This window comes from Ochlerotatus camptorhynchus, unplaced genomic scaffold, assembly GCF_037179485.1.
Source record: "Ochlerotatus camptorhynchus isolate MF236.1 unplaced genomic scaffold, CSIRO-AGI_Acam_v1.1 ptg000308l, whole genome shotgun sequence".
Lineage (NCBI taxonomy): Eukaryota > Metazoa > Arthropoda > Insecta > Diptera > Culicidae > Ochlerotatus > Ochlerotatus camptorhynchus.
In genome coordinates this window covers 224,243-239,069 of record NW_027040796.1, presented here as the reverse complement: position 1 = coordinate 239,069, position 14,827 = coordinate 224,243, and the positions used below count along the sequence as shown (strand labels likewise).

General features: G+C 38.4%; 1 protein-coding gene across 8 annotated transcripts in view; it reads left to right on the top strand.

Moving 5' to 3' along the window:
* Nucleotides 1-14,827, top strand: part of RhoGEF2 (Rho guanine nucleotide exchange factor 2) — a 289,609-nt gene that overhangs the window by 92,236 nt on the left and 182,546 nt on the right. For 5 of the 8 annotated variants that reach the window (XM_065229133.1, XM_065229134.1, XM_065229130.1 and 2 more), the window contains 2 exons: nucleotides 7,292-7,425; nucleotides 7,535-7,714. In XM_065229133.1, the coding sequence (XP_065085205.1) occupies nucleotides 7,336-7,425; nucleotides 7,535-7,714 (270 nt within the window). In that variant the 5' untranslated portion in view covers nucleotides 7,292-7,335. The remainder of the gene's footprint in view (nucleotides 1-7,291; nucleotides 7,426-7,534; nucleotides 7,715-14,827) is intronic. The other 3 variants (XM_065229135.1, XM_065229131.1, XM_065229129.1) reach the window with 1 other exon arrangement.

The window sequence follows — 14,827 nt, the reverse complement described above, 5'->3', positions numbered from 1 at the left end:
TGAAATGTTGCGATAATTTTTGACGTTTTTAGGACCAGTATCAATAAAAGTTTAGTACAGGAGTTGTCTGTTTGAGTGAGTTGAGTTGAGTGTTTTAAAGCTATTCTAAATCAAGAGCCACATGTGAAAAGAGCATACAAGCTTTTTGTACATAAACCTTCTTATGCATTTTTCTCGCCATCCATACGACACCAACGAAAACCATCAACATCACCGGGTAGGGGAAACCGACAGTGAGCATGCATAAGGGCCTATACGCGATGATCGATTCTCTTCGTCGATTTTCTCTTTTGTTAATAACTCGCTAGATTTAACGTTTCTCGGTGCGTTTGCTGTTGCTTTTGATAGCCAATACAACCTGTTACTACTCTGCATTGAACAAATTCTAGAAAATTGTTTCGCTTAGCTGTAGCAATGCAAAGAGAAAATCGATGAAGAGAATCGATCATCGCGTATTCGCCCTTATGAATGCTCACTGTCGAAACTTTGTCCTTCCCGATGATGTTGTTGTTTTGCGTGAGTGACCCTCGGTTGGCGAGAAAAGGGCCTTCAAAGGTTTGTTTACAAAAAGCTTGTATGCCCTTTTCACATGTGGCTATTGAAATAATTTTAGTGCTTTAAAGTTTTTTTTACTAGTTCTTTTATTAGCTAGGCTCAGTTGTGTTTGACACTTTGCGGAGCCAAAAATTAGTACTGTTTGAATTTACATTTTAAACAGTAGTAATTCTAGGTTAGTATTGGGTACCAATTACTCGTGGCGGGCTCAAGGTTAAATGGTAACAATTTCGATTGGAAGGAGCTAGGCAGGACACTGGTTTCTGAAACCTCCTTCAGATACTACTCTCGGACGGTTGACCAAATCCTAGCTGGGCAGGGGCAAGTAGCACAGAAACAGGAGGATAATAAGACTGGGACACAATGGCTGGAAATTGTTTGGAAAGGAGGGGATGGTCACATCAAACTCTAACGTAAGACAAACAAAGAAATTCGTAGATCGCCTGCATGTAGGGAAGATCACGGGTTCCCAATACATCGCTTACTTCACGGAAGGGTTGTCTACCTCGGGCCACTAGGGTATGCAACAGTCGTGCTCTCGAGTCGTCACTACCCGGGCAATGCCAAACTGCGTGATGTCATCATAACCGGTTCTGCACCTACATATATTGCTGTCAACGAGGTTTATTCTGTAGAGATGTGCGTCTAGCGAGTAGTGGTTAGACATAAGTCTTGACATCACGCGAATGAAGCCCCGACTTACATCCAGGCCTTTGAACCAAGAAACATTTGGAGTAATGGAATGTAACCACCGCCCAAGAGAATTACTTGTCCAATCGTTTTGCCAACTTAGAAGAGAAATCTAACGTACTAATGGGAACAAATCATCATGTGAAATTCTTCTATCATAAATCTCGCCTTGTTGTGCGCTCACCTTTGCGAGAGAGTCTGCTTTTTCATTGCCTGGGATTGAGCAATGTGAGGGGACTCTTACAAAGGTAATCATATATGATCTTTCGACCAGCAAACTAATCTGCTCCCTTACCTTTGAAAGGAAATAAGATGAGTGACGGATAGCCTCTATCGAACTGAGACTATCCGAGATGATGAAGTCATGCCGAAAGGCGGTTGAGTATTCATTGAAAACTCCGAAGCCAGTGGATCCATCAATGCGTGATCCATCAGTGAAAAATCTTCTATTGCAATTGACTTGTTGGTTTTAAAGTTGGTTTTCGACATTTTTTAGATTATCAGGGAGTTTAAAAAAATCAACGGTTTTAGACCATTTTAGACCATTGTTTGCATTTCTAAGATCATTTTGGCGTTTTGAGTTGGCCCGAAGTCTATGATACTACTTTGTTATTTTGATAGTACTTGTTGGATTTCAGGCAATCATGCATTTTTAAGGTTTTTCAAAGTGGGTTGCAATCATCAAAAGTTTGAGAACCGCAGAGTTGGGCCATGTTATAAACAAAGTACTTCTGTAATTGATATATAATTCTTTGAAGTTGCCCTTAGGGCTTGCGGAGTAATCTCGAGTTGATATCTGAGCCAATTCAAGCTACATCTGGGATGGCACCATAAGGTGATACAAGTGTACTCATATGGCTTGAAAGGTTTTAGATATGACTTGAAAGGTTTTTTTTTAATGACTACTGAAAGGCCTTTGAGCTTTATTCATAAGGCCTCTGGAGTTGATTAATGTGTTTTATTTTTCTCCGGTTACAACGTCTCAACTTGAAGTGATGTAAACTTTACACTTTGTTTATTGAGAGCTTCTTAAGCCTGTACTATTTGTGTGGCAAGACCAACCATACTCTCTGCCCAGTAGGGTGCCTCAATTTTTTTTTCGAATAGTTAACTTGCTCCCTGCTAGAATTGTAAATTGGACTATAAGAAACAATACACCCAACTTTCTCAAGGATTTCTAAGGATCATACCAAAATGTCTTTAGAGCTACATTCAAGATTTGCCTCAATAATCTTATGATTCTCTCCGGTATTCCCTTAAAATGTTCTCAATAACAATCTAGAAATTCTGTGTAGAACAATAATTCAAGACCAACAATTGAAATGGCCTTAACTCCATTTTGTAAACAAACCTTGTAAGGCCATTTTCTCGCGAACCGAAACCTTCATTCGAAAACCTAAACCACAATCGGGTAGAGGAGAATTGCCCCTACCTGTTCATTATGTTGGTTTGCCTTTGCCTTAATCTGTGTATTTAAAAAAATTCGCATCAGAATTTGGTTAAATTTCTCTGCATATATTTTTTTATATTTTAATTCCCATGGAATGTTTCTCAGACATCTTTTAGTATGTCCTTTAGAAGTTAGAAAGCCTAGAATTCTCCTCAGAATTTCTCAGTTTACCTTTGATTTTTTTTTTTAATTCCTATGAGAATTCTCTACCAACTATTCTCAAGATTCTTCTGTCCTTGGAATTACCCCCAGGTTTTCTCTGAAGTATTGCCCCAAAACTACCTTGAAATTCACATCAGAACTGTTTCTCAGAATTCCATGAAACTGTTTTCAAAATGCCATTGAGAAAATTTCTTAAAATTTCCTCTTCGTAATTTTTTTTTGATTCATTCCCTAGATTTTTTTTAATCTTTATTTGAGAGATTTTTAGCCAAAGGCTAGTTCATCTATATTCCCTAGAATTCCCTTAAAACTATTCTGAGAAATAGATTCGCTTGTATTTTTCTCAGAATTATCTAGGAACTTTCTTCTGAATCTCCCTAGAATTCTCCCCACATTCCCCATAAAAGTCTCTTGAGAACTACCTTGGAATTCACATTAGGTTCTCCTTACAATTTTCTTGAAATAGGTCTCAAAAGTATTTGGCACTCCTAATTGAATTACCTAGGAATTCTTCACAGAATTTCATTAGAATTAGCTCTATAATTATTCTACAATTCTCCACAAAACTCATATGACATTCTCATTAAAGTTGTGTACACAATTGTTCAAAGTCACAGAATCCAAAATCTCCTGGCCATTTTTTTTTTGTCAAATTCTGAGCTCTTGATAGTTATACCATATTTGAAATGTTAATTGTTCGGTAAATTAAATCTCGATAAATATTAAAATATGAAACATTTCAATCCTAAGAAAAATTGCATGTTATCTTTGAAAAATGACATAATCCGAGATACCACCGTGGATCTAATTGTTTTCTAGATAAGTTTCCAAGTTCAATATACCGTAATGCACCGATCTAAATTTAAATTTTTAATTAAATATTACGTTTGCTTTTCAACATAATAAACACAGATGAATCTTAATGATTCCAAACGGCTATTATAAAATTTGCGTGTCATTTTGAGCATAGTAGGCAGCGATAATAAACTTTTAAAAGGGTCAAGATTTGTGGTATTTGTCGACCTTGGAGGCTAATAAATTTTGATAATTCTGAAAATGTATTATAGTGGGTTTTTTTTTATCAGTATTAGCTGTTTATATGACACCGGGAAAACTGTGATGGGCTCCTGAAAAAAAAACGGGAAAATGAGGTAATTTAATTTCGTAAAACCAGTGGCCACCCTGCTTTACGATTTGTACACTAAGCGGTTCTAGTGCGCATTTTACCGCCTAGTTGATTCTGCGCCGAACGAAGTAGTCTTCTCCACTGGACTCGGTCCTGAGCCATTCGCTTCCAATCGCCACGAACGTTTAGCGACCTGATGTCCTCCTCAACTGCAAAAAGTCAACGTGTGCTAGGTCTACCCCGGAGTCGACGACCTCTACCAGGTTCTCTGCTGAATATAATCTTTGCTTGTTGTTCTTCCGGCATCCGCACTACACGCCCAACCCACCGTAGTCTGCCGTGTTTTATAAGCTTCATTAAATCACAATGTCACTTGTGTTCCAAGATACACAAATTCTCCCACTACCTAAAATTGTTCATCATCCAACACTACTTCACTATACCAAAACCACTATTGCTAGCACGCTGTCTACCGGCTATCATGTACTTCGTTTTGATAGAACTTATCGTGAGCCCAATCCGCGCCATCTCCTTCTTAAAAGGCACAAAGGCCTCTTCCACTGCTATACGGTCAATTCCGATGATATCGATGGCTTCCGCAAAGGCAAGGAGCATGTGTGATCGTGTGATGATGGCACCGTTCCTCTGCACACCAGCTTTCCTAATCGCTCCTTCAAGATCAATGTTGAATAGTATTTAAGTTTGAAAGTGCATCGTCCTGCTTCAATCCATCTAAGGTCACGAACGAGGTCGAAATCTCATCTGCAACCCGTACACTTGATTTCGATTCATTCAGCGTTGCGCGAATCAGTCTGATCAGTTTTGCCGGAAAGCCATATTCTAGCCTAATCTGCCAAAGCTCATTTCTCTTCACTGAATCGTACGCTGCTTTGAAATCAATAAACAGATGGTGAGTCTGCAAGTTGTACTCCCGGAATTTATCAAGGATTTGACGCAGGGTAAACATTTGTTGGGTCGTGAGGGTCGTTGATCGGCTCTCACGAAAACCAGCCTGATATTAGCCAATGAAGTACGCCTCAAGCGGTCTCAATATGTTAAACAGAACGCGTGACAGTATTTTGTACACCGAATTCAGAAGAGTTATTCGTCGATAATTGGCGCACTCTAGTCTGTGCCCTTTTTTGAATAATGGGCAAATGAGACTATTCAACCAGCTAGCAGGCAGTTCTTCGTCTTCCCATCTCTTCATTAGAATACGGTGGATTGCTTGATGCAGCTGCTCACTTCCGTGTTTGAAAAGTTCGGCCGGGAGCTCGTCCTTCCCAGCAGACTTATTGTTTGTCAGCTCACGTATTGCATTTTTAATTTCGTCTAGCGTTCGAGGCTCCCCAGCTTGAACGTCGCCTGCGATGTTTATTCTGTTTTTTGATACTCCTTCACTCTCTCTATTCAACAATGTCTCAAAGTGTTCCTTCAACCTGTCAACCACCATCTTTTTTTTATGTGTCAGCAAATTCCCTTCAAGGTCATTGTACATGGCGGGAGATGGCGCTGTTTTACTCCGAACACCATTGACAATCGTGTAGAACCTTCGCATATCGTTCTGCTCAATACTTTTTTGTGCCTCAGCAATCACGCGTTCTTCGTATTGCCTTTTCTTTTTGTGGTGGGTTCGTTTGTCGTTTCTTCTTGTTCTGTTGTGTTCAACACTCCGTGGATTGTGTTCCACAGATTGTTGAGGTCCTCGTTCACGTTGATTTCGCTGATCCGCTCATCAAGCTTCTCGCGATACTCAGCAGCAACACATTCTGCTGACAAGCGATGGATATTGAAGCGCATCGATCTCCGGTTCGTTGAATTCGTAACGGTCGACAGACAACAAGATAATGATCTGAATCAATGTTAGGCCCCCTGAAAGTCCTTACATCGATAACATCTGAGAAGTGGCGGCCATTTAAATGTCTCCAGGTGTGCTGGATATTCTTGCGTGCAAAGTACGTGGTACTGATGGCCATTCCTCTAGCATCAGCGAAGTTTATTAGTTTCAGGCCGTTATCATTGGTTACTGTATGTAGGCTCTCTGTCTCGTGGCTCGTGAACTGTGAAATGTGAATGTGAGCGTAGCTGCTATTCAGAAAGTACGGTGGCCTAGATCTGGAGAACGTCAATTCCGAACGGTGGATTCCATCGCCAACACTTCCTTCAAATATCATATCTACCACAGCGGTGGCGAATGGAGTAAGGTTCATAGTGATCGAAAAGCAAATGTAGTGTGTTATGCGGTGGAGACCGGTAAGCAACCACATCTGTGTATTAAGGATACAGGGCAAAATCTTCAACTACATAGGCTAGTCCTTCTGTTGCATTGTTAAAGATAGATGCAAGATTTATTCAAATGGGCCAAGTCTTCAAAACAAAGTTGTCACGCAGCTTCAGCTTGATACCCAATAAAAAAAGATGGCGCTGCCATACAAACCTTTTTATTTCGGAAGATAGATGTTTTCTGTCTTCGGTAAAGTTGTAGAAAGTAAAATTTTATGAATAGTTGCCTTTTCATAAAATATCTTTGCAATATATCTGTGTTTAGAAACATTAATTAATAATTCTTCGACAAATATTGTGATCTTAAGTAAGTGCTTATCCCATCTTTATGTAGGGAAAATTATGGCTTGAGCGCTAATTTTTTGCATGAAGGTGCAGCATATTCCAGAGCATCGTTTTGCCAAAAAAAAAACACTCTAAGACTTCATTTACCCCCTGACGATAATAGGTAAAGAAGTACCGAAGGCGATATTTCCCCTAACTAAGAGTTCTGTTCAGTGGGTCGTGCAGTAATCATTGATTTTGATTTTTTTTTTTTCAATGGATATATTGCCCATAAAAGCATGACAGTCCCATATGGCTGTTTGTAAGAAATTAGTTACCCATTAGAATCAATTGAAAATTACCGGCATTTCAGACTGTACATTTAAAGTAACACGTTTTGGTCAGGAAATATCGTGAATTTTATCAAAACTAGGTTGTCCCATCCATAAGAGCCTAGGGACAAATACATTCTCAACAGCATTTTTTCGGCTTGCTGTTCGGACTGATATGCTTTTATCAGTCATAATATTACAATTTCCAAAGCATAAATACGCCAACAAATTAACATTTTATGTTAGCTATGAACTAAGCAACTGAGCGATCGGTGAAATGATACCCAGATATACTACGTTATGCATCGAAACAAATAGAAACAAACACGTCCCAACGTATAACTTGATTACTCACATATATTTTCTCTCTCTCTTGTCTACTTTCCCTTTCCATCACCCACATTCCACGCTGACGCGCATGGGACACAGCTTCCGACATTGTTGAACTGACGGTGCAACGAAGCAACAACAGAATGCAGCGGCCATCGCCTTCGACCACATCCATCACGCCGACGACGCCAGTTGCGCAGCGGAACTCCATCACCGCCCCGGTGCCCGTTAATGTAAGTAAAAACATCATATGCGTGACAGCTTCAAAGCTCTTTATAATAATGTGTTACCCACGCCACCAATCCAAAACACCCTTTTCATAACCATTCAATTTGATTTTAGTTCGCCAAGCAGCGGGAGATGGAAGTTCAGAAGATGCGGACCCTCCGACTGATGCTGGAGCAGGAGAAGAAGAATCTGGAAAATCTGTACGCCAGCAATAAGCAGCGTACGCCGGAGATTATCCGGACGGAAGCCACCATCAAGAAGCTCCAGGATGAACTGACCCAGGTGGGCGGAGAGGTAAATCAGCATGCCCATTATTGTCTGTGTTTGTCTAGGATCCTCTTCTAGAGGATCTGCCTTAGTTGCGTCGTTTTTTTATTATTTCTACGAATGCCCGACGAAAGATTCCGGCCCGCAATATGATATCATCGAACGCGGAATGTGTGAACGTGACCGGTGTGGGTTTGCGAAAATAAGCCGTGTAGGTTTTGCTGTTTATTTCGGTTCGCCCCCCTCTCCTCCGGTGTCCCCTCTGAATCTCGTGAAAATCCGTAACCATCAGATTGACGAATGTTTATTCTTGTGTGAACTGATCGCATCACGCTCTCGCGCGCGTAAACTTGCACTCTGAGAACCAAAACAAGGATGATTTGCCAGCAATTTCGCTGGAACCACCTACCACCGCAAGCCGCTGTCTAAATAGCAGATGCTGAATGCGCATCGTTGAACAGATTATTTAAATTGAGGAACACAGGACAAAAGGTCGAATGGACAAAAATGGCGGATACGTTCGGACAGCTGCGTTGCTGCGGTCATTCATTTACTCAAATTATGAGTTAATCATCCTTTTAATTGTATAGCAAATTTTCATCACGTTGCCGAGGGAAATTTCATTCAGTTAAGGTGATTCCCTGCAGTGTCGACAGATGGTCGTCATGATGGCTGATATGCCCCATCACTTCAAGTTTCCCAGAGAACAACATTATTGCAACAGCGCTCATGAAATTGAAACTCCTTGTTTGCTGTACTGCAGAAAACGCGGAGTTCCAGTTTCATTGTTGTATGTTCTGTGAGAGTCGATATTTGTGCTCTTATAAGTCCGATCAATCATAAATAAGGTTTCCACAGCAATTCACCTCAAGTAACCCAGAAAGATTCCTAAACTTTTCCAAAACAACTGAACTGCTCTAAGGTGATCTCTCAAATTTACCCTGAAAGTCTAACCTGAACTTCGCTTGAAATCTATATGTAGCTACATAGTTAGCAACACGTAGTTCCTAAGATAAGGTTCGCTGAGCTACTCCATAAAGTTCAGTATACTTTACCAGAAAACATTCCGATCTTCTGTACAACCCAAGGATTCCTAGAGTTCCATAGAGCTACAGTTGATTATCAAAATCTTAAGCCGCGCACAATGGGGAAAACAGATGACGCAGGAGTCTTGTAACATAGTCAGTGGCGTCACCCTAACCTCAATCTACCTGTTCAATAACTCTTAAAACGTAAACAAATAAAACAATATTGGTTCCAATGAATACAAACCTGTGAAACTAGAAGACCCTGAGCCTTTTGAAATGGATTTGAATGTAAACATTACCCTAAATAACGTTTTCAAAGTAGTTGAACTGGTTAAAAGTGAGGCTACGCGACGCCACTGAACATAGCTCATCTGATGTGCTAAAATTAGAAGAATCGAATGGCGATTGTCTCGTTTAGGGTTGACTTCAGGAAGTGGCTCATTTTGCCCTCATTTTGGAAGAAAACCATGATCATGCAGAGATTGAACTTGGTGCTAAAAATATCTGGGGAATCGAATGGTGGTAGTATCGTCTTATGGTGACCAGTGATGGCATAATCCTCACTCAAATGATTTTGTTTCGCTCTCAAGGGCTCCCAATATCACGCGAGATACTGGAATAAAATATCAAGCATGATATTGATTTAACAAGCTCCTTTGATATTGCGAGACAATTCAGAACATGTAAAATTGTAGCTACGAGTTGACTTACCACCACAATGATTCCGTAGCACATCGTATTCTTATAAAGAGAAAGCATAGCTTGCTATCTCTCTTTACTCTTCACAGATGACAGACACGAAGTTACTGCTACCAGCAGTGATGGAAGTTTCGGTTCGTGTTCGGGTGTACATCAAAAATCTTGAAGCTCAAACTCACCACAGTTTGGTGAGTCCTTTTTGTTAGCATGAAATCAGAGCAACCGTATCACAGCTTTTAATATCATCCGATATTGTCTGCTTGTTGATTTTTGTTTACGACACTCAAATGAGATTATTCTTATTGGTGAGATTTGATCATTTGATATTTTCCCAACACTGATGGTGACCTCTGGAAACACCTTCAGGAATCCTCCGAACAGCGCGGTCCTGCTATCGCTTTTGTTCTTCAACCAAATAAACTGAACGATCAGAATAGGAATTCCTAATCAATTTTGCGATACTAATTAGGGACAGGAAACAGGAAAGGCTCCATCAACTCTCGTGAGAATTTTATGGAGTTTCCATAGAATAGGTAGCGACCTCTCACTTGCAGGGCTTTTATGCAATAGGTGTGGATCTTGCGAATACTGCAATTTTCGCGGATTTGAGCTTCAGTCATAAAAATCGCGGAAACATTAAATGATGTCGTGAAAATCGCGAAGGGACTGATCACAAAAATTGCGGAATTGATTTTTTTTTTGAAAAATTATCATGATTTTCTTTTTATCATGTATGATGATGTACAGAGCAGTGATGTTAGCGATCTTGTTTAAACATTTTTAAATTCTTCCAGTTTTTTTTACGCATCCAGTCAAACAATCGAAGCTTGAAATCATCCAGGTTTTTGAGAATTCATCCAGTTTTATCCAATTTTCCATTATTAAATAATAGCAAAATATTTTGAAGTATGATTACCAGTACAGAATCATTTATTCTTTCCTTTCCTTTTTATTTAACGTCGGTCTCTGTTCCGCAATCTAATGCCAATCACCGACGGACATCGATTGCCATCCATTGACAGCAATCGAATGTGCAGGAAGGCAGCTTCCACACCTGCGTAGGATATCGCACCCATTCAACACACATGGGCTGGGACCAACGGCTTTACTTCCCTTCCGAAGGAAGACGTGACCAGAGATTTTTATGCCTCAGAAAAATCCCACCGACCTCGGCTGGGATAGAACCCAGACCCATCGGGGTGTTAGAAAGCAGTCACGCTTACCACTACACCACCGGCGCCGGCTACAGAATCATTTAGATGCTTACAATTTAAACTTTTACATTGCAATTGAAATCTGTAAATACAATATTGCAATTGAAATCTGCAAATCTGTCACGATCAAGCTCGCTTCACAGCAACGGGACAGGCGTGCTGTTTAACAGCATCGACATTCGCTTTGCAGGTTTGGTATTATACCAGTTAACATAACTTTATGTCAAAGTTAAGCTAGCTGATGTTGAGAACTTGTAACAAATCAGTAAGTTTCTAAATATTACTGATGTATCCAGGATGGCCAGCGAACCCGGAAAACCTGGAAATACGGGAAATAATCGGGAATTCTAAAAGTAACCGGGAAAAACTGAAATTCGACGGGAGAACAGGGAAAAACCAATAAACCTTAATATATGGCCAATTATAAGTTTTTTTATTGTTTATGAATGAACAAGTTTATTCTAACTGGTAACCTACTTAAAATCAACATACAATTTTGTTTTTTTTATAATTACCTTGCAATTCTGGTTAAAATAATGATGGGATTCTCCTAAAAACTCACAAGAAAATACCATTAGAATTCTTGTCGTACCTTGGAATTCTATTTGAAATTCCCTTGAAACTCCTCTTAGAATTTCCTCGGAATCCATAGAATTCCTTTAGTATCATCCTGCGAGACAAATTACTTTGTTAATACACTGGAGTCGCTTTTTACGCGGGTGATACGTCCCGCGTAAAAAAAAACCGCGTAAAAAAAAACCGCGTAAATTCCGGAATCCGCGTAAAAAAAAAACCGCGTAAATTCCGAAATCCGCGTAAAAAAAAACCGAGTAAAAAAAGACCGTGTAAGAAAAAACCGCGTAAAAAGCGATATACCGCGTAAATTCTGAAAACCGCGTAAAAAAAACCGCGTAAATTCCGGAATCCGCGTAAAAAAAAAACCGCGTAAATTCCGGAATCCGCGTAAAAAAAAACCACGTAAAAAAAAACCGTGTAAAAAAAAACCGCGTAAAAAGCGACTCCAGTGTATTCTCAAAATATTAATCGAAACTTTCCTCGGAAATCACAGTATTGTAACATAGACTAGAATAGATAAGACTAGAAAACTCTCTTCAGGAATCCAGCAGTCTATTTCTTTTGAAATTATCTTCAGGACACCTAATAATTATCTACGAAATTATTTTTTTTTTAAATTCACTTGCTAATCTCGTCATGATCCCCATTAAATTCAACTCAGAATCATCTAAAAATTCTCCTTGATCTTTTTTTCACAACTCCTATGGAATTATTTTAAGAATTATCTAGGAATTCAATTCAGCAATTTAATTCTTCTCCCCATACATTCCATGGAATTCATCTCAGAATTCCTAAGGACATTATTTCAGAATTATTTCGTTTCTGATCAGAATTTTCTTAGGATGTTTATCAGAATTTTGTAGTGTAGTGTTTTCTTCTAAGTATTTCTTCAGAATTAACACTTTAATGCTTTTTAAATTCTCCTAAAAATCCATAGGGATTATCCTCAGAATGGTATGTTTTTTTTTCAATCCATGGAGCCCTGAACCTTCTTCCAATTTGCAGAGCCTTGAAAACTTTACAGGACCAAAATATTTTTTTTTTATATCTGTGATTATGTAAATTTTTAAATGTTCCACAATTTGAGTATTTTTCTCAATTCCTTATTTAAAAAATAAATCAAATTATTTTTCATGTTTGAAATCCCATTTTTGCATTAATATAATTGTGTGGCAAGTACAATCATACTCTATGCCCAGGGAAGTCAAGAAACTTTCCAACCCGAAAAATTTCTAGACCGAACCGGGAATCAAATCCAGCCACCTCCAGCATGGTCTTGCTCTGTAGCTGCGCTTTAACCGACTGAGCTAAGGGAGGCCCCTCGTTTTTGGCAAGACGCGTTTTCTATCTTTTTTGCATTCTATAAAATGTATCGAACGCTTATTTGATTTGAACGCTTATGTGATATTTTATTAAAAAATGTCCAGAAAGCACTATCCAACTAAATCTAAAATCAACTTGTTTATGGAGCCAACATATTTTGAACGATACACTTTACTTCATCATTCTTAAAATCTTGATCATTGGTGGCCTAAACGAAATTGTTTTTCTCTGGACATCCCGGGAATTGGAAAATACTTTTTCTCCGGTTTCCAGGGAGTTTTTTTATTTTATTTCCTCTTCGAAGTTTACTTTGACATTGCTTGGAAATTTCTCCTATTTTACCCGAAAACTTCTTTCAACTACTATTGAAAGATTTTTTTTTTTAATTGCTGTCAAAAATCTCCTTTTCAATTGATCTCATATTTTTTTGGTTTCCCCTGGAAATATTAATCGTCTACATTCGAATGTTTTTTGACTTCACCAGGCATCTTCCGTTTTCTCTTGGTGTTTTCTTTTGACTCCCCCAAGTATTCTAAAATTTGTTTCTGGACGATTTCTACTGAAAGCTTCTTTTAACAATTATCAGAACTCTTGCAGGTATCGCCAGGCGATGTTTGTCTTCTGACACCCTTCCAGAAAATTATGTTTGTTCCTCCTAGAAGTTTCGTCTAACTGCCCCAAAACCTTTCTGGCTTATACTGGAAGATTCTTTCGAATTTCTACTTAAGTACACTCTGAAAAATCTTCACGTCCCATTAACGTGAAAATATAGGTGGTTTTCGTTCGCCCTATTTTTCACGTAACTTTTACCGGAATTGCACGTAGCCGATAAAAATTCAGTTTCAATTATCTACGTGATTAGTCAGGTAAATAAGACCTGATTTTCACGTACTGCTTACGTGAAATCGGAGTGAAAACTACTGGACATCTGGTGACTTTTCCGTGACGTTCCGTTTTGTTTAATATGCTTTTCATGTAATTTGTACGTGAATTTTTAATGAGTATAATTGGAAGTGTATATAGAAGCAGTCAATATTATGCAATTTTATCGAAAAGATATAACTTTCACGTGTTTAAATTAATACTTATATCTACTCATAAAATTGTTAAATATTGACTAATTGATTATTATATGGTAGACACGTGTATGAGTATTTTTTTCTGACAAAATATTAACACCTGTTTGCAGACTCAAAATGCTGATGTCACCGTCTGAAATCATAAAACTAGAAAAAGGCTACATATAATCATAAATAAATTAATGTAAAAGAATCTAATTACCAACATTTGCAGCAAGCGCTGAGCAATTTTGAATCTTTGATGAGTTCTGTACCTGAAAATCACGTAAATCTCGTTTCACGGAAATATCGAAGGTCCAAACACATAAACACAAATACACTAAATCTGTTTACGTGAATATACGGTCAATTAAACCAATATTTTTAGTGGACATGAAGTGTAAAGCAGGTCAAAGGTACTAACGGCACGTAACATTTGAGATTCTCTAAATACAGATCAGGTACGTGATATTTCACGTAAATCAGACGTGAAGATTTTTTAGAGTGTAACCTTTAATCAGGGTGGCCAGCGAACCGGGAAAACCGGGAAATAACCGGGAATTTGAAAAGAAGCTAGGAAAACCGGGAAAAACCGGGAATTCGACGGGCGAACCGGAAAAAATAAATAAACTTTAACATATTGAAACAAAAATTGAAAGTTGAATAACAGCTTGAGTTTAATCAAGCAAACATATGTTTCTTCAGCTCAAAAATGGTTTATTCAGTTCTTAATCATCTTTAACATTTGAAATTATTTGACCTTTCGCAAAACTCTCCTCGCAGAAATAATTTGGAATTCTCCTCACAATACCTTAGAATTCTGTGCTGAATTTTCTTGAAACTTTCTTAAGAATGTAATTTAAATTCTGCAGCATTTTTCTTTAACTACATCAGAACACGATTCCTTCGGCATTTTTCTCAAGTCTTGCTTAAAGTTCTCTTGTGAATCTTCCTCGATATTCCTTTGAAATTATTATCAGAAAACCCTTTAAATTCTGTTTATATTTCTTTTTAAATTTTCCTTAAAATTCTCCTCACAATCCGCACATAATTCTCTTCAGAATCAACTAGGAACTCTCCTTGAAGCTCTCCTCACAACTCCCTTGTAATTCTTCTGAGAGTTCGTCAGGACTAAAATTATTTTCGGATTCTTGTCAGAGCTCCGTTGAATTTTTCTTCAAGTTTTTCTCAGAATTTTGAATTTTCAAAATTCTATAAAAAATCTTCAAATTAACCCTGAAC